Here is a 21870-nt window from a genome sequence, read left to right on the forward strand (position 1 = left end):
AGGGCGGGGGTGCCGGACCAGCCGGTAAGCACAGGCAGGCGCCTTTCCTGCCCTGACCAAAGGCAAGGTGGTGGTAGCTCGGGGCCCTCTGAAGGAGCTCCCGGCCTCGACGGGGAGGCTGGGTGGGTGGGTGGATGGGTGGGGGAGAGGAGGCCGCCAGGTTGGCTTAGGAGCCTGTGGACGCTGCTGGTCAAGTGTTCCAGAAAGCAAAGGAGAAGGAAGCAGAAATAAAAAGCTAAGCCCTGTGGCCTGGATGAAGGGCCGTCCTTATAAGATGTGACCACATTTTCCCCCAGTGGTGTTCTTGTTGGGTGTTAGGCTAGTTACAGTCTGTCTCCTGAAACTCGCCTGCAATGGATGACCAGGATGTGACACCCTTGCATCCAGTTTTCTGCTAACTCTGCTGAGAGCAAACTAAGGACTTGCAAAAATGGATAGGGTGAGGCATGTATGTGCCATGGTGCCTAGCTCTGGTTTCTGGGATCAAACAGCTGCTTTACACTAGGGGAGGCTGGGTTTTGATGTATCAGTGTGTTAGTGCTGATACAGCATTTTGGTATTTTGCTTGATAAAACCTACTCTGTTCCTATACTGCAGTTCTTACACATTTTTCTGCTCTGGCTGCATACAGAACATTGAAGGACTTAACCACTGACCCAATTTAAAAAAAACAAAACAACCTTCCTAGTGCTTATGGTCTAATTGAATTTCTAGAAAGGCTTAGATCTTCAGTCTAGCTTTCCCTCCTGAGCACTTCTAACATGCTTCCCTATTATTTCAAAGATGCTAAGCAATACCTCTACCTTTTAAGTATAATGATCAGCTGTCACTGTAATTGAACTAAAGCAGAAGAAGAAATGAGTTATTATTGACAGATTTATTATTTTAAATTATCTTTTCCAATACATCTGGACAAAGATGACTGGCCATATGATCTGTTGTTATCTATCTGCCAGTATCAGCCAATCTGATCTGATCAAACCCAATCCGACACACTCTCCAAAGAATAGGTGGAGAGTGGATCTTGTTCAACACCCCAGATATAGAAAGAAAATCTCTGAAGAAGGATCTCAGAGCTTTAGAGTCCAGCTCTGCTAGGTGTCTGATCTGATAGAAAAAGCTTGATTTCTGCCTCCCTCCCAATATACTCTGCTGCCATAGGCAACTTGAATAGTGGAAGATGAGATCACTGATAATTCTCTCCATAAGCTATCTAGTGATGAAGGACTATGCTACTGAGCATCTTCTTTTTCTTCCCTTAGATTTATCTTGGCTTTTCTTCCAATGTAGAGTCTCTTGCTAATTGTCATCATTTTTGTCCCTCTAATATTTTTTTTTAATCAGTCCCTTTCTCTTCCACAGTACAAACCCTTATTATATGCTGGCTCCTTCAGACATATTCCAGAAACCTGCTAATGGGATCCTGAGCTGCATAAGGAGAAGTTTTGCCAGCAAGTCAAGGGATGTGATCCTTTGCCTCTACTCAGCACTGGTGAGACCACACTTGAAGTATTGTGTTGAGTTCCAGGCTCCCCAGTACAACAGGAAGGATCTCTCCCATTTTCCTTATCTAGCCGGTTGTTCCAAGTGTTGGAATACTAAACACATTACTTAGGTTCTTTCTCCATTTTCTTAATCGTCTGCATAGGTTGAACTCTGTAAACTCCACATGATAAACTTGCTTTCTAGAGCCTCAGCCAGTTTTTATAACTTCTTTTTTATTTCTGATTTTGGAAAAGAGAGAGAAAGAGAATTTGAACCCAAAACTTAGAGGTCACGCACACAAGAACTATATTTCTTTAATTAAATTGCCATATTTCTGTGGTCAAATGTAACCGCCAGTGGCAAATGATTCACCTAAAGAGAAAAAGTTCACTAAGAGGTATTTTCCATGAGATGATTTGTTAACAGCAGTCCCCTCAGAAGTGTCTGTGGAATAATCTGGAAATGCAACACTTCATTGTCCCCTCACCAGTTAACCATAGGAAAGTATAGCTTGTTGCAGTAACACTGGCTGACATTAAGAAATCCACAGGAAAACTGATTTTCCTCCTCACTAATGACCTGGATGATGGGAGTAAGTATACCATCAGCAGGTTAAAAGATGATAAAAAATCTAGGAGGAATGGCACACTAGAGGGTTGTGCTACCATCCAGAGGGATCTCAAGAAGCTAGAGAAAAGGGCTGAGAGGACCCTCAACAAAGGGAAATTCGAAGTCCTGCACCTTGGGAGGAATAACCCCCTTGTACCAGTACAGGCTGGGGCAAACTGTCTGGAAAGCAGCTTCGCAGGAAAGGACATGGATGGTCTAGTGGACAAGTTGAAGATGAGGCAGCAGTGCGCCCTCGTGGCAAAGAAGGCCAACAGTGTCTGGCCTGTAGCAAGGAAAGAAGTGTTGCCACAGGCTGAGAGAGGTGATCCTTCCCCTCTACTCAGTGGCCCCACCTGGAATCTGTGTCCAGTTCTGGGTTCCCCAGTACAAGAGAGACATAAACATACTGGAGAGAGTCCAGCAAAGGGCCACAAAGATGAGGAGGGGACTGGAGCATCTCTCATTTGAATATAGGCTGAGTGAGCTGGGACTGGTCAGCCTGGAAAAGAGAAGCCTCGGGGAGATCTCAGTGTGTATAAATGCCTGAAGGGAGGGTTCGAAAAAGACTGGGTCAGGCTCTTTTCAGTGATGCCCGGTGACAGAACGAGAGGCAGTGGGTGCAAACTGAAATGTAGGAGGTTCCCTCTGAACACAAGAAAACTCTTTTTTACTGTGAATGGTGACTGAGCCCTGGAGCAGGTTGCTCACATAGGTCACAGACTCTGCCTCTTTGGAGACAATTTAGAAGCTGTCTGGACATGGACCTGGACACCTTGCTCCAAAGGACTCTGAGCAGGGGGATTGAACTGGACAATGTTCCTATGTCCATTTGAACCTCAACTGTTCTGTGATATGGTGCTGGTTAATTAGCAAACCTAAAGCAATCTATCACAACTGAAATCTGATGACAGGATTTTATCTTAGGGCATTGGATGGTGGTTTAATACGCCATTTCCATTTCTTTTTTAGCATTCTCTGAAATTCTTAATGTTACACCTAAAAGTAAAGCAATGGGTTTTAAGTTGAGCTGTTACATGCTGTGGTATGCAATACACGCGTGCTCATTTGTTTGCTTGCCATGTTTATAGAGTCACTAAATGACTGAAAGCATGCTGTCAAAGTAAAAACTACACAGTAGGTGAGGAGAGGGCCAGGAAATCTGAATGTATTTGTATGGAGGACAAAAATGCCAGCATATCAGCTATGCTTTTCTTATGCTTTGCTATTGTATTCATGACATCTGCTAGTGCAGCGAATTAGTGCATTTGAACAGGCAGAGAGACAAGCTAAGATTTTCCCTGAAGCTCATATGCTTTTTTCCCCTTAGCGCTCCTTGGATGCAGGAGACAGAAAAGACTAGCTAGAAAAATTGATCAGGTAATAGAAGGAGGTTGGCAGCCTAAAGTAGAGGACTGGCAAGAAGAGAAAATAAACAACTTCACTAATTAGGAGCAAATTAAGGATGGAAGGGAGTTGTGAAAAGGTAAACCTAACCCACCATGTGACTTTTTCCACTAGTAACAGCTGCTGATAGTAATAGTAGTGTATTGGGGTGAAAAGCCCCACCACAGGTATTAAGAGATATTGCAAAAGCTGTGATAGGAATGTTGGTGGTTTTTTTGGCTAAGTGAATATGCTAGAGAAGGACTCTTGAGTCCTAGCATAGATCTTCAGGTACTTTATCCATTGTGGAGGAACTGGCTATAGTTTTTCTTCTAGGAACAAACATGAAAGGTTGGTAAAGGTTTCTTTCCTATGTTGATAAACTTGACCTCATAAGGACATTAGGATTTAGGGATTAGTAAGAGAGTTTCAAGACTGAGTTCAAGAGTGTATGTGCACATGTCATATGGAAGACAAAAGCTTGTCTGGATTGAAATAAAGTAGGGTTTAGCTGTTGTTCTGACAACCACAATATTAGTGAGGATTTGAGGTGGGTGATGTGAGTAGGAAGGGAGAAGAATGAAAAAAAATAACTGAATTACAGCATGTAAAAAAGCAAGAGAGACAATACAAGTCTAGTGAGTATCTAATTGATTTAGTATAACTCATAGTTTAACACATGCTTTATTTAAGGAACCAAATGTTAATCAAGATTGTGTGACCCACTGGAGATACATTTGACAACCTGCAGCATAGAATCAAAAGGCCAAGTTTTTTATCTAATCTTTGAGGTGTGTAGGTCAATAAATCAAGGAGGTATGCATACAGAGAATTGTGCCATGAATGAATGAACATATGAAAACTTCAGTTGTGCTATTCTAGTCATTGCAGCAATACCTTTTTTATTAATTTATTTCAAAAAGTAATTCTTGGAGTGTTTCTTCCCTGAGAACACCAAAAGTGGGTATTCCCCAATATACTGCTTTAATGGCAGAAGAATAAAACAGCAATACAGAAAAAGATATATATTTTAATAGGTCTTTAAATAAGTTTGATAGCAAATACAAAATTTTACATAAAAATAAAACCTTTAGCTTTAATAAAATGTGAATGATATCGATCTGAATTAAAATATTTGGAATGTTAATGTAATAGCTTAATAAACTGACTCCTAAATGGTTTAGCTAACTCAAAGGACATGTACATTCTCTCACACACTTGAAAACTGAGGTGCAATCTAGCAAATCATCTTCATTTAACAGAAAAAGGGATTTTTACTGTGAAGAATTTATGTCCCCAGACTGCAGCTCTGAGCTGAAATTTGTCTTGAGAATGTGATGCTAATGACCTTGCTCTTGCTGAAAATGTCAGACCTATAAACAGAGTTAAGACCTCAGCAGAATTTGTTCTCAGTTCTGTTGCAGTCTTCCTCCTGAGAGAAGTCAATGCTATTGAAGAATATAAAGTGCAGAGATCGTTCAAGATTGGACAACTAGCATATTTTGAATGAAAACCACTTCCTGTAACTGAGCATACCATGGTGTATGGATTACTCTGTCTTCAGGGTTTGAAGCAAAATTGAGAAAGGCAGTCAACCAAACTGGAAGATGACCTACTTAAATAATACTTTTCATTATCTGCTTAGCTCAATCTTGCATATTTAGATTTATACACGAATGATACCTCATGCTTTCATTCTCAATCCCTGCATCCACCTGAGCAACTAGTACAGCATCCAGTAAGAATACAGAGGCACAAAATGTGGAGGTAATAACTGTCTGGGCTTATTAAGCTTTGATCATAGTAAAAAAGTAAATAAGATAACAATAAACTGTCTTTAAAGCAAGTCTTTCCTTCAGCTGATTTCAAGTTTCAAATGCCTGATAGGAATTGCATGGCTTCCCTCTTAACGTGGGGAAGTGTCCTTAAGTTCCTCTTTCTGCTATGGAGCTTTACAAGAAAGTTACTGGTACAAAGCCACACTGGCACTGCCAAAAGTGTTTATGGCTCATGGTTAATAGCCTGCCTCTGATCATGTTTCCAGTAATGGTTATGATTCTCAGGTTGTGGCCTAACTCCTATTTCTGAGACACTCCCTTCTGTAACCCATGCAGCTCTGCTTTCTTCCTCTACTCTCAGGATTTTACAGTGTGACAGTGTGTAAAGATATAGTAAAAACATAGTCATACAGAGAGGCAGAGCATCATATTTACTACCATAAAAGCAAAGGACACTGGACACTGGATTTCAGTCATCAGACAAAAATGTTACGTGTTGTTCTGAAGGGAGGATCCTGGGAGGATTCCTGTTCTGGCAGAGCATCTAAAAATATGAGACCTCAGGCCTTGTTATGTGCAGACATGGTTCCCAGTCAGTGGTCTGGCTGATGGCCTCAGTTTCAAACTGGATGGCTTCTAGACTGCTAGACTGACACCTAAAATAGATTAATATGTGATCCACAGACAGATAAAACTGCAGGGGAAAAATGGTAAGCTGGTGCCAGGCACTCTCACAGAGCACAAAGAGGGAGAAGTAGGTACCAGGATAAGACAGGAGAAAGATGTTTTGACTTTCTGCTGGATGGACTAAGTTGTGGCAGGAACTAAGTTGTCCAAGGAGGCTTAGCTGAAGTCCAGCATGAAACCTAACTTTCTGCCAGCAGCTTGAATGTAGGTAAAGGGATGATTAAAGACCAAAGCCTTGACTTGAGAGTTGAGAGACAGTAGAGCTGAAGCTGAGAAGTATAACTTACCCTGGATAGGAGATGAGGTATTTCTGTACTTCCTCAGTATCACAAAACCTGGAAGAAGTGTGATCAGTATAATCACAGCTATAAGTGGGCCAAAGAAATTTATCTTCACTTGCTCCATTTCTTTCACCTTTATCTCTGAATAAAAAACCAGAGGAGATAAAACACAACAAGGATTTAATTTGGTGACAATTAGCTTAAACAATCTATCCCAAAAGTATGTGAATTAGAAGTTTAGGGAAGGGCCCTCAGCATCCTTTGCTTTTACAGTTATTTAATAGCATCAATAAATCACTATCCAGATTACTTTATTTCCACTTCCAATAACTAGTGCAACTACCAGTCTTAATGGCCACTTCAACAACAGTAAGGCAAAGTATTCTTTCTGAAGTTTGAGTAACAGTAAGAGATTGGCAACTGAATTAATGCAAGAGCCTATAAGGCTGCTACTGTGCTACTGCCACTGTGTGCTATATCCATGTTTGAAGAACCAGGGATATGCTCCTATGTGGTATCTATTGTGAATGACGGTCAACACCTAATGAAATGCCCTAAGGGATGTGAAAGTACCTGGGAATGTAAAGGAGTTTCCCTCTATTTCTGGTTATTTTTTGAGGCTTTGGTTGCTAGGATTACCAACTGATAGAGCTTCAGTTATCACCAAACAAAGCTTTTGTTTATGTGGTGTTCCCAGTTTCTTACCCACCAGAATTGAATGGGGAAGAGGAGGCAAGTGTGTGAGAGAATATGCACTATAGCTAATATAGCCATGTTAACACTCATGAGCAGCGTGTAAAGCTGTGCAAACTTCAGAAGACTTTTGTATTGTAATTTAATATTATTTTAAAATCCTAGAATATAGGGACATTGGAGGCAGTTTGCTATATCTAGCATTGATGAATTAATCCTTTAGCTAAATTTCTATGAAGAAAACAGCACTGTGGAACTTTTTTCAGAATGAGCGGCAAGCTTTTTTATCTGCAGTAGTAAGGTGCATGCCTGTACTACCCTGAGTGACTTTTCTGCAGTATTACCATTCCATCCTGGCTAGTCATGTCAGTTGAAGCACAGCTCTCTGCCTTTAACATTGTCTAAAGGAGATATGTGCAAGCCATATGAACTTATGACCAAAGTGGGAATTGTCTTTACTTAGATGTGCTTGTGGCATAGCTTATGAACAAAAATATATCAAAGGATTTTTTCTTGTTCTAGGGAATATGTAAAATACAGCACTAGTTTAAAGAAAGGATTAGTCATGTGGAGCCCTGAGACAATCCAGCACTGAAGTCTTATTGGAACTTAGGTCCCCAGCTTCTTCTTGCAAGAGGTATCTGAAAAAAGACACAATCGCAGGGAGAAAAAAATAACCCCCTAATAGTAATTTTGGAATGTGTGCTTCATTCTGCTGAATGTTATGACAACCACCCAGAATGCTTCTAAGACTAGTAAAAGTTTCATGGCCTTTACACTTAACTCAGCACAGTCTATCTAGCAGTTTGTGAGCCAAATCTTGTCCAAGGCACTCTTCTGCCTGTCTGTAGGGAATGGTTAAGAATAGCAGCTCAAGCACTTAAACATCAGGAAAAAAAAAAAACAGAGCAAGCCTCCCTCACACACTTTTTTACAGTCAGGGTTGTCAAATACTGGAACGGTTTGCTGAGAAGGGTTGGGAAGTCTCTATCCTGGGAGATAATTAAAACTCAACTGGATAAGGCCCTGCACTCCCTTGTTGACCTTGCTTTAAGTGGACTGGTTGAATTATATGATCTCTAGATCCCTCTTCCAACCTCAACAGTTCTCTAATTCTGTGAAGTGACAACCTTTCTTAACAGCTAAATATCACCTCCAGAGAGTGGTTTCTGCCTAATCCAGACATCCAGGTTGATTTGCTACTGCAGCAGCATTTAGGGAGGGGATGAACAAGGCTGTGTTCCTTCCTTTTCTGTGCCCTCTCCTTGCTGCAACAAGACTTCCCATATGGAAAGGAGAGGAAATTTGATGGCCATGGCTGTTGGTGAACAGGATGGTGAAGGTACAACCCTTGTAAACAACTTCTACTACTGCTTAGGGTTCATTCCCTACCTTGACTATGGTGCTATCTGTGATCAACTCTACTGCAATATGCCATGCTCCTTCCTGTACAAATAATGGAATAGGCAAATGGAGACTCACCTATGCCTAGTGGCACTGAGACAAGGCTCCCCAGCTGCTCTCCAAGGTGAAGCAAGCAGCTAATATTAGTGAGGGTGTTAATAGGAACTGGGATATCCAGCTTGCTAGTAACATTGTACAGCTTTGTCAGAGCATCCTGCAAGACATCCATGTGACGCGTAAGCCTGTCTGTTGTGTTTTCATGTGAAATTAGCCACGTCATCTCCTTGGGCTCTGGATAACCTCCACTGGAGGAACAGGAAAGATTCAAGTGTTCATTGGGCTTTAGTTCGCCAGTGTGCAGCTGTGCTATCTCAGGTTGACTATAGTTGGCTGAAATAGACCAAAGAGAAAGCACCATGAGTCAGGCATCCCACATCTTGTGACAGTTCCTACTAGTTACTTTAGATTTTGGGCAGAAGCAAATCTAAACAATCTTCTCAGGAAAACAATGGGAGTCCCAAGAAGGGTATGTTATAGTTTTGGTGTACATGTAGAATTGGTGCTACTTGTCCGTGGGGTGATTCAAGAATGTGAGTCTGATCAGCCAGATCAGTTTAGATCCATAAACACCTCAGAATAATCAAACATGACCTGCTTGCAGGTCAGTGCTTAAGGACAGAATAGGAATGGGACACAGTGCTGCCTACTCTTCACCTGCTGATTAGGTAAATTTCTAACTGTGAAATGTAGAGAAAGAAATAATCGGAGGGACTTCAGATAGGGTAAGTTCGAGGTCCAGTGCTGTCACAGGTAGAAATATCCTTGGTGCCTGTCAGTATTATGAGTAATTATTTTTACAGCATATAAAGTAATTCACTCAACGTGATGCTAGGCTTCCCTCAGCACACCTTTTTATGTGGAAGTGACTACAGCACAAGTTTTTTTACTTTGTGTCATTAGATACTCATCCCAATCAAAAAACATACCTGTTGCTTTAAAAAATCAAGTTATTTAGGCAAGAAATAATTAGTGAAGTAGGATTAGAAAGAATTATTTAAACATAAAAAATGAATGGTAAATGGAAGCTTTTAACCAGTGATCTCCCAAATGTTCTCAACCAGGATTTGTTTGGTTAAAAGGTCATAGTAGAAATAGTAGACTATAATGGAAAAAGAGGAGAGAATGTGGACATAATACTGACTGCATGTTGGCATACAACAAGTTAACAAAGCAAACAGCAAAACCCAAGAAACAGACTCATTAAAAATACTTATTTATTTTAGTGCCAATAGGGCTAGAGACAATGTGGACAATACTGAGGGGTAAAAGGATTCTTAGAAAAATGTGAGCCTAGGATGGTTTGACTCTACTGCACACATACTCAATGTGTTGGATCCAGGCTCTAACTCTTGCCCCAGTGAATTCTTAATATGGATGGATGAAGAAATATGATGTTGCTTTTATTTGCTCTACACACACAGTGAGTAGAATTTAGCTTAGTCACTTAAATCCCCAAGAGAGTCCATGGTTGTGCATTCAGAATAGAAAAAGCCCCACCTTTTTTACACCTCAAAATTATTTAAATTGTGTCTCAGGAGAGCTCAAGCTTCCTCTTTCTCTTCAAGGTCTGACTTTCTTAGCTGACTGTTCACTCCAGCTTCTGGTCTGAAGTATTCTCTCCTTTGCATTTTATAGGCAGGAATGCAGTCCATGGCTGTGAAACTTGCTAAATCATCCAAGTAATGTAAAAGTTTCAATCTGTTGACAATAAGCAAGTGGAAATAGTGGAATATACCCTGATCAAAGCACTTTTATGGCTCTGGCACCTCAGTTTACTGAAAAGTGATGTTGGTTGCATGCACAGTGTGAGCTGTGTATATGTGGGCTTTGGATTGTTAACAGAAAAGCATGTTTTGGGGAGTCTTTTGTATTTAAAGATAACATGTCTTCCGAAAAGGCTATGGGCTTAGATTTAAATATCTTAAGAGACAGCATATCTATTAAGCCTTTAACATATTTCTCAATGGCTTAGTCACCCTACCTGTTTTGGTTCTGTTTTCTAAAGTGACAATGTGCCTTCTTCTCAGTTGCTTCCAGACACTGACTGTTTTTATATCTTCAATGAATTATTAATTAAAACTATATAATTGATTAATTAATAATCAATTAATGATTTAAAAAAACACCAGTATTTTATATGTATTTTAGGTTCCCAGGCTGAAAATAAGACTTCTGTCCTATAAGGTAATCTGATCAATCTTTTAATGTCTCCAGTTGGAATGTATTTTTCCCAGCCTTCAGACAACGCAAGTAGAACTTTTCTTCGTGCTTCTGAATTGGGTACACAAACTGTTAGCCTCTGTTCTGACAACAGTTTTACTGTTTGAATATCACGTATTTTGAAATAGCTTCCCTAGTCTCACTCACTTCCCTTATTGATCCATCCAAAGGAAGCACTAGAGACATGCTATAGCAGCAGAATTTCCAGTTACGCTGCTGTGGTCCCTACCTTGTCTGTTTTAAGAGCCAAAGCTTTCTGTTGTGAAGCCCTTCCTTCTTTCTGGGGAACAATCTGTGTTCACTGTTACATGTATCATCCTAGTGGTACACAAGATACTTCAGCATTTCTGGATGGGCTTAGTCACTGAGTGATCTAGATAGATAGCTTTATATGACTGTTCTATCATTCTTGTACAGCACTCAGTCTTTTTATGTCTATTTTAAGTGTGACATGCTATACTACAAAAGACCCTCCACATATTATATGATATTTTAATCAAGAAACAGTAGGTAAGCACAAGGCAATTTCAGCATTTATATTTTTCTTCCAAATAATTTTCAGGCTTTAAAAAAAAAAAATATTTTCTGCTGCTCCTTCCTTTGGGAGCTTATTGAACAGAAAGTAATTTGAAAGGAACACAACAGCAAATAGTTCATAACAGTCTTCCTATGTTAAGCCTTAAAAGGTCTTGGAGAGGTTTAGTACAAGACCTCTATAGCATGTTGCTCAGATGTTGGCTAAGCAGGTGACTGATTTAATTGCTTGAATGGTTGATAGTAAGCATCTCTTAAATTGGCCTTGATACTGACTTTCTGAGTTCTGAATCTTTGCTGAAAATACTTGTTGAGTAGATTCTGGGAGAACTGAAGTTAACAATCTAGGTTTTTTATCTGTGGACCAAGGGAACACTCGCTGGTAGCACAAAGCTAAACAGTCTCAGATGTCCTGGCACTCTGTTTCTGGCTGCTTTTACACATGGTCTGTTCTCTTTTGAAGCAGTATGCTGAAGCCTGAAAACACCAATGGAAGTCAGAAGCTGTTATTATTAATGACTAGCCCTATCATAGTGGAAGAGAGAACCCAGACATACGGACAAAAGTTACTTGTAGAATAGTTTATAATACAAAAACATTTGGAAAATAAATTAGGGATTACTAAAAATATTAGAAAATATTAGGAAAAGAATGCTTCCTCATTTCCATTCCTCTGTCAAAAGATTTGCTGCCTTTTCCTCTGATAACATGCAAGAGATCAAGTTGAATTTCATCAACGCATGCGTCTTTTCTTCAGACATATTTTCAGTCTTCTTTTAAAAGAAGATGTGGATTTCTACTCCTCCACATATTAGCTGCTCTTTTATTTATTTTCCCCAAGATTTACATGATCAAAAAATAGCTGGCTGCTTGCAGAAATCTTCTTATGTTTCAATTCTAACTTACCAACAACTATGAAAATTACTGCTACTTTTAATAGAAGGTAGCACATCAAATGCAAGTAAAGAAGTGTATTTTCCAGAGTCCTAAAAGTCATAAAACTTGCAAGAAGCAAGAGGAAGAAGGCTGAATGGTTTCCACTATAAAGTATCACAATGTAGGAATCAGGAATGATGCAATATTGAGAAAATTACTGCCTAATTTTCTACTGCTGTATGCTTTCTCCTGAGTACTTTTCATTCAGAGCTGAGCATTTTCTGTTGAGAATGCTTTTATCCGTCTTCAGAAATTCTGCTCTAGTGCAGGTACAACTTCAGTACCACATATTTCTGGACTGAACAAAGAGACAGAGAAGCCCCCCAAGAACCCCAGACTAGAAGACAATTAGAGGAGATTACTTACCAATTATGTGCAGGAAACACTCAGATGTGTGTATGACCTTTGGTGATCCTTTATGTTTATGCTGTATAATACACGTATACAGTCCCTCATCCACAATTTCTGCATTTAACAATTGCAAGGTCCATTTGTCCATATCCATCTTAGTGCGATTTTTATATTTAGGACTAAGGTTATCATGTTTTTCTTGGCCGTAATAGACTTCATGCACCACTTCAGTGCCTTTTTGCCAAAAAACTCTTAAATCCTTTATGTCAGTTTTCTGAGAGTTTGGAAACGAGCAGGATAAATATGCAGTGTGATTGAGAAATGACTTCACCTGATGCATACTGGCACCAATACCTTAGACAAAGAGAGAGAAGAAATTAAGATTTCCATCAGCTGCAAAAGAACACCAAGTATTTGCACTCACAGAGTGCAATGCTTTAACAACAGTAGCAATAAAAATGCCAGCATTTAGACACAAATTCTCCCATTAGGTATGACAGGACTCATAGTTCTTCCAACTGACATAGTCCTGTGGAGTTCAGGTCATAAAACTGTTTCTTATTTTTCTTCCTATATTTTACTTTCCAAGGAAGGCCTTCCACACAGTGTCTATATTTTAGGAGTCTTAAATGCAGGCAAAAGTTCCAAATAATTCTTGTATGTTGCATCCTGAGCATAGGGAGATTCTGCCACAAAGGAGATAGTTGCAGTTTCTTGTTAAAAAGTTGAATTCATTCTCCTAAAAAAATAACACAGCACTGCAGTTTTGAAGAAACCATAACATGCACACTGTATGGTAAATGTTGGTGTCTAGGGAATAGATGACCAAAAGGTTAGACACAGGTGAACACTTTGAGTCTCATTGAAGAATTAATCTAAAGTTTAATGACAAATTAAATGTCAGATTCAACTGTTCTGTAATTAATCTAGAGTTTAATGACAGATTAAATGTCAAATTTATCTGTTCTGTTGCTGATCTTGTTAACGGAAATGGTCAATAAACACAATTATGCCTTCACGCAAAGAAAGTATGAACTGTAATTATACAAGGGATGGTTTTCCTCCCATTTCCATCAGTGCATGTAGCCATTATTACAGGTGGTGATGGGCTGGCAGGACAGGCTTTTCTTGGAATGAGAAATGCAGTTCTGTGTCCCAGAAGATACAAAGACCTCTGCTATGTTCAAAAGGAGATTTACAGTCTCTCTCCTGGTGCAAAGTTTTGACTGCTTCTCCAGAGCACCAGACTGCAAAATGATCTCCATGGCTGCCTGAAACTCCAGTTGTCCCATATCAAACTGTCAGTTTTTGGTTTAATACTCTCCTCTATGGTATACACACATTTTAAAGATAGATTTAAATTGAAAATTTAAGAGCAACATAAAATAAGTGTAATGGAAAGATATAAAGTTGAAGAGAGAAAGTACTCACTATATATTTTATAGAGTCCCTTCACACAATTTAAATACATGTCACAAAGGCTATATGACCTCAATTGAGCAATGGAAATGATTAATTACAACTGAGGAATGAATTTCTTGTGGATGAGAAAGTGATAAGAAAGTATCACCTAGTGTGACACAAATAATCAAAACAGTTTTTACAATTAAAAGTACAACTTTTACCTGGGAGAAGTATCATAGCATAAAGGAAGAATATGCAGACCTCCATGACACTGTAAGAATGCAGAATGAAAGAGGTATGTCAGAGGCTGAAAACACTCAGGTATAATTTCCAGTACTCCCAAAAAAGTGGTAAAACAAGAATTTCAACCAAAGAGAGAGACTTTCAGGAAAGTTAATCTCACCTTTTTCCATGGACTGGTTGTGCTTCACAGCCTCTAGTACAAAGCAGCATGCCATGACAGATCTCGGGTTTACAGAGACGGTGATGTGGGGCAAGATTACTGCAGACGGGGTATGCCATGGGAGGAACACTGAGTCCCTTGGGTGCAAAGGACAGAATGAGTACCCAAATTGCCTGTTGTGGAGGAAGGCAGAATGGGAAGCATGCTTGCCCTTGCAGTGTGGGGAAGAAGATGGGGGAATTGAAAGTAGAGGGGGAGGAGAGTGACACAGAAGGAGGAGTTGAGGGGGGCAGCACGATGATGTCAGCTACCAGAAACTGTGTGATCTTCAGTTTTGTAACAGGAACTTATCCTTCATGACAATAAAGGATAACTGAGAGAAATCCTATATGTTTTAAAAAGTTGAGACTAAGCAGCATGTAAGTTGTGGTCAAGAAAAACTGGTATCTCTTAAGAAAAGAAGAAAAAACCCTATGTGGGAAACCCTATGACTTATAAGCAAAACAGTTCTATGGTTACTTGGGTTCATGAGTTATAAGGGCCTATAATCCTGGTAAACAGAGAAATGGCGTTTTAGTGGCACCTTTGTGTTTTTCCTGTGCCTTTTCCACATATTTGGGAGAAGTCTCCACATCACCCCTGCCTGCCAAGGTCCTTTATTCTCCTTTAAACAGCTCCAGAGAATCTTTTTTTGCTGGAGCAGATGTAAAAACTCTTCAGCTCTCACAACACTGTTTCACAGTGAGATTTCCATCTTCTGTTCTGACTGATACTAGAACTTCCTAATGGTCTCCCATTTTTGGTCATGTTTTATTTTAAGCTGGTACACTTTGGTCTTTACCCCAGGTCACTGGAAGTGAGAGCATCTACTTCTGTTCAGTACAGAATTTTCCTCAGTCCACTGATGTGCTTTTTGTCTATGTACTGTAATGTACAGAACCGTGAATGGTAATTTTTCCAGGCCAGGTTCATCCTGTCTCTTCTTAGCAAAGTGGAGATACAAGCCTAAATATCTCAGAGCATATAGATAATTTCCTTTGTGATCCACCTGTTGTAGCAGAAGAGGAAGGAGGGCTTGTGCAGAATCCTTTGTTGTAGACAGAGGTAATTATTTTTCTGCTTCAGCTGCCCTAATACATGGTGAAATTTATCAGAGGGTTTTCCTCCTAGGCTGGGCCCCACTGAATTTAATCACATAACAGATTGCCTAAATAAAATTGCCTTTGCCAAGCCACTGAAAATTCCTTCTCAGCAGTCATAGTTTTCTCCTGTGAATAAGAATTTTTGCTTCCCGCCAAGTGGGATCCAGTGCAGGTGAGGAGAAATTAAAACAATTTAGCAACTGGAAACAGAACGGAAGTAGAGAGAGTGTACTGTTATAGCTAGGCAGGTTTTGCAATGACTGCCTCAGAGTGGCAAAGCCCAAAACAGGAACTGAAAACAAGAGTGGGAGAGAGAGAAATAGAACCTAGGCAAAAGTACCAGACAACACTCCTTGCCTTTCTTTATGGGTTGGATTTGGAACTGTGAGGAGAGAAGTCTGACAGATCCTACTTGGTTTCCTGGCTGCTGCATTTCAGAAGGTGTGTTGCTAGGGATGGCTGCATGAAGAAGGATGCCATGAGTCTGCAGAGGGGCAAACTCAACATTCCCTGCAGAGGGAGGTCACTGAGTGTGACAAGCTGCTTCTGTTCGGTGAGCTGCTTTGTAGAGAGTTACTAAATCATGACTTGGGCCACTAAAACTTCAGTGCTACAAGAAGCTTCTCTTCCTCTTTGTTACAAGATGTCTAATCAGCATATGCAAATCCTTGGAGCCAGTGTCCAGAAGACTAAGGGGAGGAAGAAGAATTACAGTCTGTGTGTTGGCTACTTCCATGATTTCTTTGGTATATTCCATACAAATTCTTTACTCGATTCTCTTTTATATCTGCAGGCCAAAGTCTAGTTATGCCCCAGAATTGTTTAGCAGTCAAAGGGGACTAGGCAAGAGGGCAAAGATAGCCTTTGCTTCAGGATATGGCCTGATACTGGCAAACAGTGCAGACCAAACTGCCCTCTTCATGGCCATGGCCATGGCCCAGTGCATGAGCACTTAGCTCCACTTCAGAGTATTGTAGGTCTGTGTATGGATGTGCAGATTTTCTGTTCACATGCTGGCTGCATCCAGCTGTGGAAGTGGCACTTTATCATTATGCCACTGGTAACTGATGAGATGGGACTGGTTTGAAGACCTGGGGCTTAAAAATTATCTCTGACATCCAGAATGATGTGAGGTCAGTCCACAGAGAGGTAACCATTGACCCTTGCTAAATAAGGCTAGCACTATGTGGCGTGTCTTTCTTGCCATCTGGGGCTTTGTCAGCCATTCCTGGAAATGTCCCCATGAGTCACAATTACAAATCATCTTGGATGTCAGAGATGAAAAATGGAGAAATATATTAACAGAAATTATGTCAGTATGCAGTCAGTAATCACTCTCCATCCTTTATTTACTATCTTTGCAGTGAAGTCACTGAAAAGAGAGGAAACCATGTAAGCACATGCACTTTACTGGCCTTATTCATGACTGTTTTGTTTTGGCCCAAACCAGTCTGAGAAAAGTGGTAAGTCAGTTTCCACTTGATGGAGTAGAGGATAATTCCTTCTCTGAAGAACTCTAAGATCCATGTTTGGGAAAAGAGGCAACTTTACTGCCTTTACTTTTGAGGGCAATTGCCAAAAAGCCCTGTGTGACTTATTTTGAGATTGGCTTGTGCTTTCTGTCTCTTGTTCCTCCCAATCCAGCATATAAATCCATCATGTGAAAACCCAATATGCACAGTGAAGAATGAAGATCTTGGAGTAAACAAGAGCTTTGTATCAGGTATTCTTGCCTGGGTTTTCATTGGCTCTCTTTTTTCCTGCTTTCATTTTTTGATGTAATTTGCATTTGAAAGACACAGTCAAATCTGTGCTCTTTGACTCCTTCACTCAGTTCCTTCCCTCAGTTCCTTTCAAGATGTTCCATTCTTACATGTAATTCGTTTATTTTCTTACATCACAGACGTATCTTCCATGGGAAGACTCTCCTTCCTCATGTTTTATCATCAACTTAAGCCAATACTGGCCACTGAACTAGTAGCCTACTCTTTTAACTCTTCTACTGTAAGGTTTTTTTCTAAAATTTCCATGCTGTGCAACACTGAGTAGCTCCACGAGCTGTGAGACTCCAGGAGACAGGACATCCACGACTAAAACTTTCCACAGCTGACCTGAAGGCTATCTTAGAGACATCTAAATGAAATTCTGCTGAAAATGCATTCATCAGCCTTCTCCCATATTGTAAACACAGGTTGATTTAAACAAGTGTTATCAAGGAAATCACAACTTATGAAAATTACCCTTAATGTAGCTAAGTTGGAAAATTCTAGGAGGAGGCCCTCCATCCAAATCCTAAGCCATACAACTGCGTAAATATCCAACAAGGGACACATTTTAAAAATATATCATTAGCCAGGCAACCTCTGTTTTCTCTGTGCTTCTCAAATTAGAAAGGGGCACTGTTTTGATCAATTACTAAACATTTTCTATTGCTCCTTCTTTTAGAGCAGCCTTTTACTCCATCTTATATTTAAATGCTCTGGGTTTGTTGTTTAATTATATCGTTATTACATTAAAAAAACCCTCTGTCTTCCTAATTTCTGAACACATTTTATATTCCTTCCTGATACGCCCTTTTTCGGTAGCATCTTTTTATTATATCTGCAATCTTTAGGTGAACTACAACTTTTTCTATCACTCTGGGATCATTTTGCTCTAACATCCAGAAACTGCTCTCTTAATAGAAATGAAACAACACCAATTATTTAAATAATACCTTTGGTTCAAAGATCATGGAGCATTCCACTGCTTCTGCAAGCAGAATTCTTCAGCCACAATTAAAGGGCGGGTATCTCTGAAAGAGAACACAGCAACTGCCTAACGATGCACAGTCCCACAGCATAAAACACAGGACAAGAACATGAACCCCACCCATGTGAAACTGCAGGGGAAATTCAGAGGGGAAGAACGTCCTCAACCAGAATGAGACATTAATTGGGATTATCTGTGATGTTTATTCAGAGTTCCACATAAAGGACAGCTCAGGTTGACAGATTTTTCATCTCTCTAAGCTACACCTGGCCACAGAATTGGCACATTGGTTCAAGCAGTTCTGCATCACAGCTACCCCGGCAGGTGATATCTGTCCTCCTCTCCCAGCTCTCACTCTTGCCTGGAGGTTACTCAGACTTGTCAGCTGGGAAGTAACGATTGCTGGATACATTTCTCCCCAGATGACACTAACCTGTTTGACTTTGCCATGAGACAGAGAAGGAACACACCCCTGTTCCCACACAGGTGACAATTTAGAGATACGAGCTGACACACCAGTCAGATGATGGAGTTCCCTCAAGAGTCATTGCACAGAAGAGGAATTTCAAATGACCATCACCAGGTTGTCCCTTTTCTGATCCTCCTACATCTGCACAGGGCACTTTCCTGGAAATGGCAGCACGGCCACACAATGTAGTACAGGCATAATGTCAAAGAGCAGTGTGCAGGACACATCTGATAGCAAGATATGTACTGTACATAAAAGGATTAATATCTAATTGATTTCTGATCTATACCCAAACACACCTAACATGGATTAGCAGCCACACAATGTATTATATGCTTGGTTCTCAGGTGGTATGTTCTTTATTTTCAAAGCCAGATGGGCATGTGGCACAAACCTCATACTGTTTCTTCAACAGGAGGATCACTGATCAGGGGCTACTTTTTCTTGCAATAAAATTAATCTTAATTATTAAATGAAGATGTGATATTCAGAGGTACAGTTAAACGAACCAAGCCCTCCTGCTCTGAGTTCTCTGCAGAAGTTGCCCTGGAGACATATACTTATTTTCTTCTAGTGCTTCTCATGGCATATTAACTGATTTACAAAGCTAAAGGAACAGGCTTTGCCTTTTGGATTTGGGTCCCTGCCTTCAACCACCAGAATTATGGTAGTTTAGAAGAAAGGACCTGATTTTCCCATATGCTGGTGTAACATGCAGAATGAGAAAATAGACACACTTAGGTGTAAAAAGAAATTTTAAAGAGTGTGGAAGCAAGGCCACATACCCTGGAAGAAGTACAGAGAAGTAGTTAGAGAAGCAAGAGCTCAGGTTAGGAAAGTGAAAGCACAGAGAGAATTTGATTTGGCAAGGGCAATAAGAAAAGTTTCTATTTTTATGTCAGTGATAGAAGGAAGACCAGGGAAAATGTGGGCCCGCTTCAGAAGGAAATGAGAGAGCTGGTCATCCAAGATGTAGGGAAGGCTGAGGTACTCAATGACTACTTTACCTCAGTCTTCACCAGCAAGGACTCTGGTCACACCCCCCATGTTACAGAAACCAAAGGCAAGGACTGAGAAAAGGAGGATCCACCCACTGTAGATGAAGAGGAGGTTCGAGACCATCTAAAGAACCTAAAGGTAAACAAGTTCATGGGACCTGATGGGATTCACCCATGACTCCTGAAGGAACTGATTGATGAAGTTGCAAAGCCACTGTCTATCATATTTGAGAAGTCATAGCAGTCTGGTGAAGATCCTGCTGACTGGAAACAGTGTAACATAGCCCCCATTTTCAAGAAAGGAAAAAAAGAAGACCCAGAGAACTAAAGGCTAGTCAGTCTCACCTCTGTGCCTGGCAAGATCCTGGAGCAGATCCTCTTGAAGACCGTGCTAAGGCATGTGAACACCAAAGGGGTGATTGGTGACAGCCAACACAGCTTCACTAAGGGCAAGTCCTGCCTGACCAATTTGGTGGCCTTTTATGATAGGGTCACAGCCTCGGTGGACAAAAGCAGAGCAATAGATGTCATCTATCCGGATCCGTCCGAAGCTTTCGACATGGTCCCACACGATATTCTGGTCTCAAAACTGGAACAATATGGATTTGATGGATGGACCACTCATTGGATAAGGACCTGGCTGACTGGTCGCACCCAAAGAGTTGTGATCAATGGCTTGGTGTCCAAATGAAGACACATGACAAGTGGTGTTCCTCAACGGCTGGTACATGGACCCATGTTATTTAACATCTTTGTTGGCGACATGGACAGTGGAATCGAGTGCACCCTCAGTAAGTTTGCTGATGACACCAAACTGTGTGGTGAAGTAAACATGCTGCAGGGAAGGGATGCCATCCAGAGGGACCTTTACAGGCTCAACAAGTGGGCTTGCATAAACTCCATGAAGTTCAGCAAGTCCAAGTGCAAGGTTCTTCACCTGGGTCAAGGCAATCCCATGCACAAATACAGGTTAGGAGGAGTAAGGATTGAGGACAGCCCAGAGGAGAAGGACTTGGGGGTAGTGGTGGACCAGAAGTTTAACATGAGCCATCACTGTGCACTTGCAGCCCAGAAAGCCAACCATATCCTGAGCTGCATCAAAAGAAGCATGGCCAGCTGGTCGAGAGGTGATTCTCCCCCTCTGCTCTGCTCTGGTGAGACCTCACCTGGAGTACTGTGTCCAGTTCTGTAGTGCCCAACATTAGAAGGACAGAGCTCCTGGAGTGAGTCCAGAGGAGGGCCACGAAGATGATCAGAGGGCTGGAGCACCTCCCCTATGAAGACAGGCTAAGGAAGTTGGGGTTGTTCAGCCTAGAGAAGAGGTGACCGTGGTGACCTTATAGCAACTTTCCAGTATCTTAAAGGGGCCTACAAGAAAGCTGGGGTAGGTTTTTTTACACAGGTGTATAGTGAGAGGACAAGGAACAATGGTTTGAAGCTTAAAGAGGGGAGATTCAGGTTGGACATTAGGAAAAAGTTATTTCCTGTGAGGGTGGTGAGATGCTGCAACAGGTTGCCCAGGGAAGTTGTGGATGTCCCCTCCCTGGATGTCTTCAAGGCCAGGCTTGATGTGGCTCTGAGCAACCTGATCAGAGATGTCCCTGCCTATGCAGGCAGTTTGAAACTAGAGGATCTTTAAGGTCCCTTCCAGCTCAATCTATTCTATGATTCTAGTAATGCTATGGAGTACCTTATTTCTTTGTCTAGGCTTTTTGTCTCAGAGACAGCAAAATATTTCAGTATGGGTCTTGATGACAGAGATGTTAATTCTTTCCTCTGTCAGCAGTACCTGTCTTCCACCACATGCAAAAAGCCTGGATCACAGAAAAGCAACCCTTTCCTATCACAAATACATATATGTTTCTTACAGCAAGCACCCTCTGTCCAAAAGAAGCTTCCTCTTTTTAAGCTGAAATTCCCCTTCTTTCGAAGCACATTTAATTCTCACAACTGTCAGTTTTATTCACAGTGTCCCTGAGCCGCTGTGTAGCCCTGACCTTCAAGAAAACCTCTGCTTGGGTTTTGCCTGAAGGAAATAGTCCTTTTAGAATACTGTTGAGTTTTCATGGCTGGCAAATCTGATTCACTTTTGTTTGCTTAAATAGGTCTTATATTAATAACATGGGAAACAATTTTGTTGGCAAGGACTGAACTTTCTCCAATGAGATTAAACAAAATTGCGAGTTCTTCCCAAAATGCTGCTGCTGAAAGTCACCAAGTTAATTTAAGATCTGAAGAAACAATAAAAATATAGCTGACTGAAGTGTTATATAAGAATGGTA

The 21870-nt window shown here is 40.7% G+C and overlaps 1 protein-coding gene across 1 annotated transcript in view; it reads right to left on the minus strand.

Moving 5' to 3' along the window:
• CD86 (CD86 molecule) overlaps nucleotides 1–14092 on the minus strand; it is a 25040-nt gene extending 10948 nt beyond the window's left edge. Inside the window, exons 1-4 of the mRNA XM_009993414.1 lie at nucleotides 14047–14092; nucleotides 12437–12775; nucleotides 8399–8710; nucleotides 6230–6364 (exon numbers count right to left, since the gene is read on the minus strand). Coding sequence (XP_009991716.1) covers nucleotides 6230–6364; nucleotides 8399–8710; nucleotides 12437–12775; nucleotides 14047–14092 — 832 coding nt within the window. The remainder of the gene's footprint in view (nucleotides 1–6229; nucleotides 6365–8398; nucleotides 8711–12436; nucleotides 12776–14046) is intronic.
• Between the last annotated feature and the right edge of the window lie 7778 nt (nucleotides 14093–21870).

The sequence above is a fragment of the Chaetura pelagica genome, unplaced genomic scaffold (assembly GCF_000747805.2).
Source record: "Chaetura pelagica isolate M959 unplaced genomic scaffold, ChaPel_1.0 scaffold101, whole genome shotgun sequence".
NCBI classification, from domain to species: domain Eukaryota; kingdom Metazoa; phylum Chordata; class Aves; order Apodiformes; family Apodidae; genus Chaetura; species Chaetura pelagica.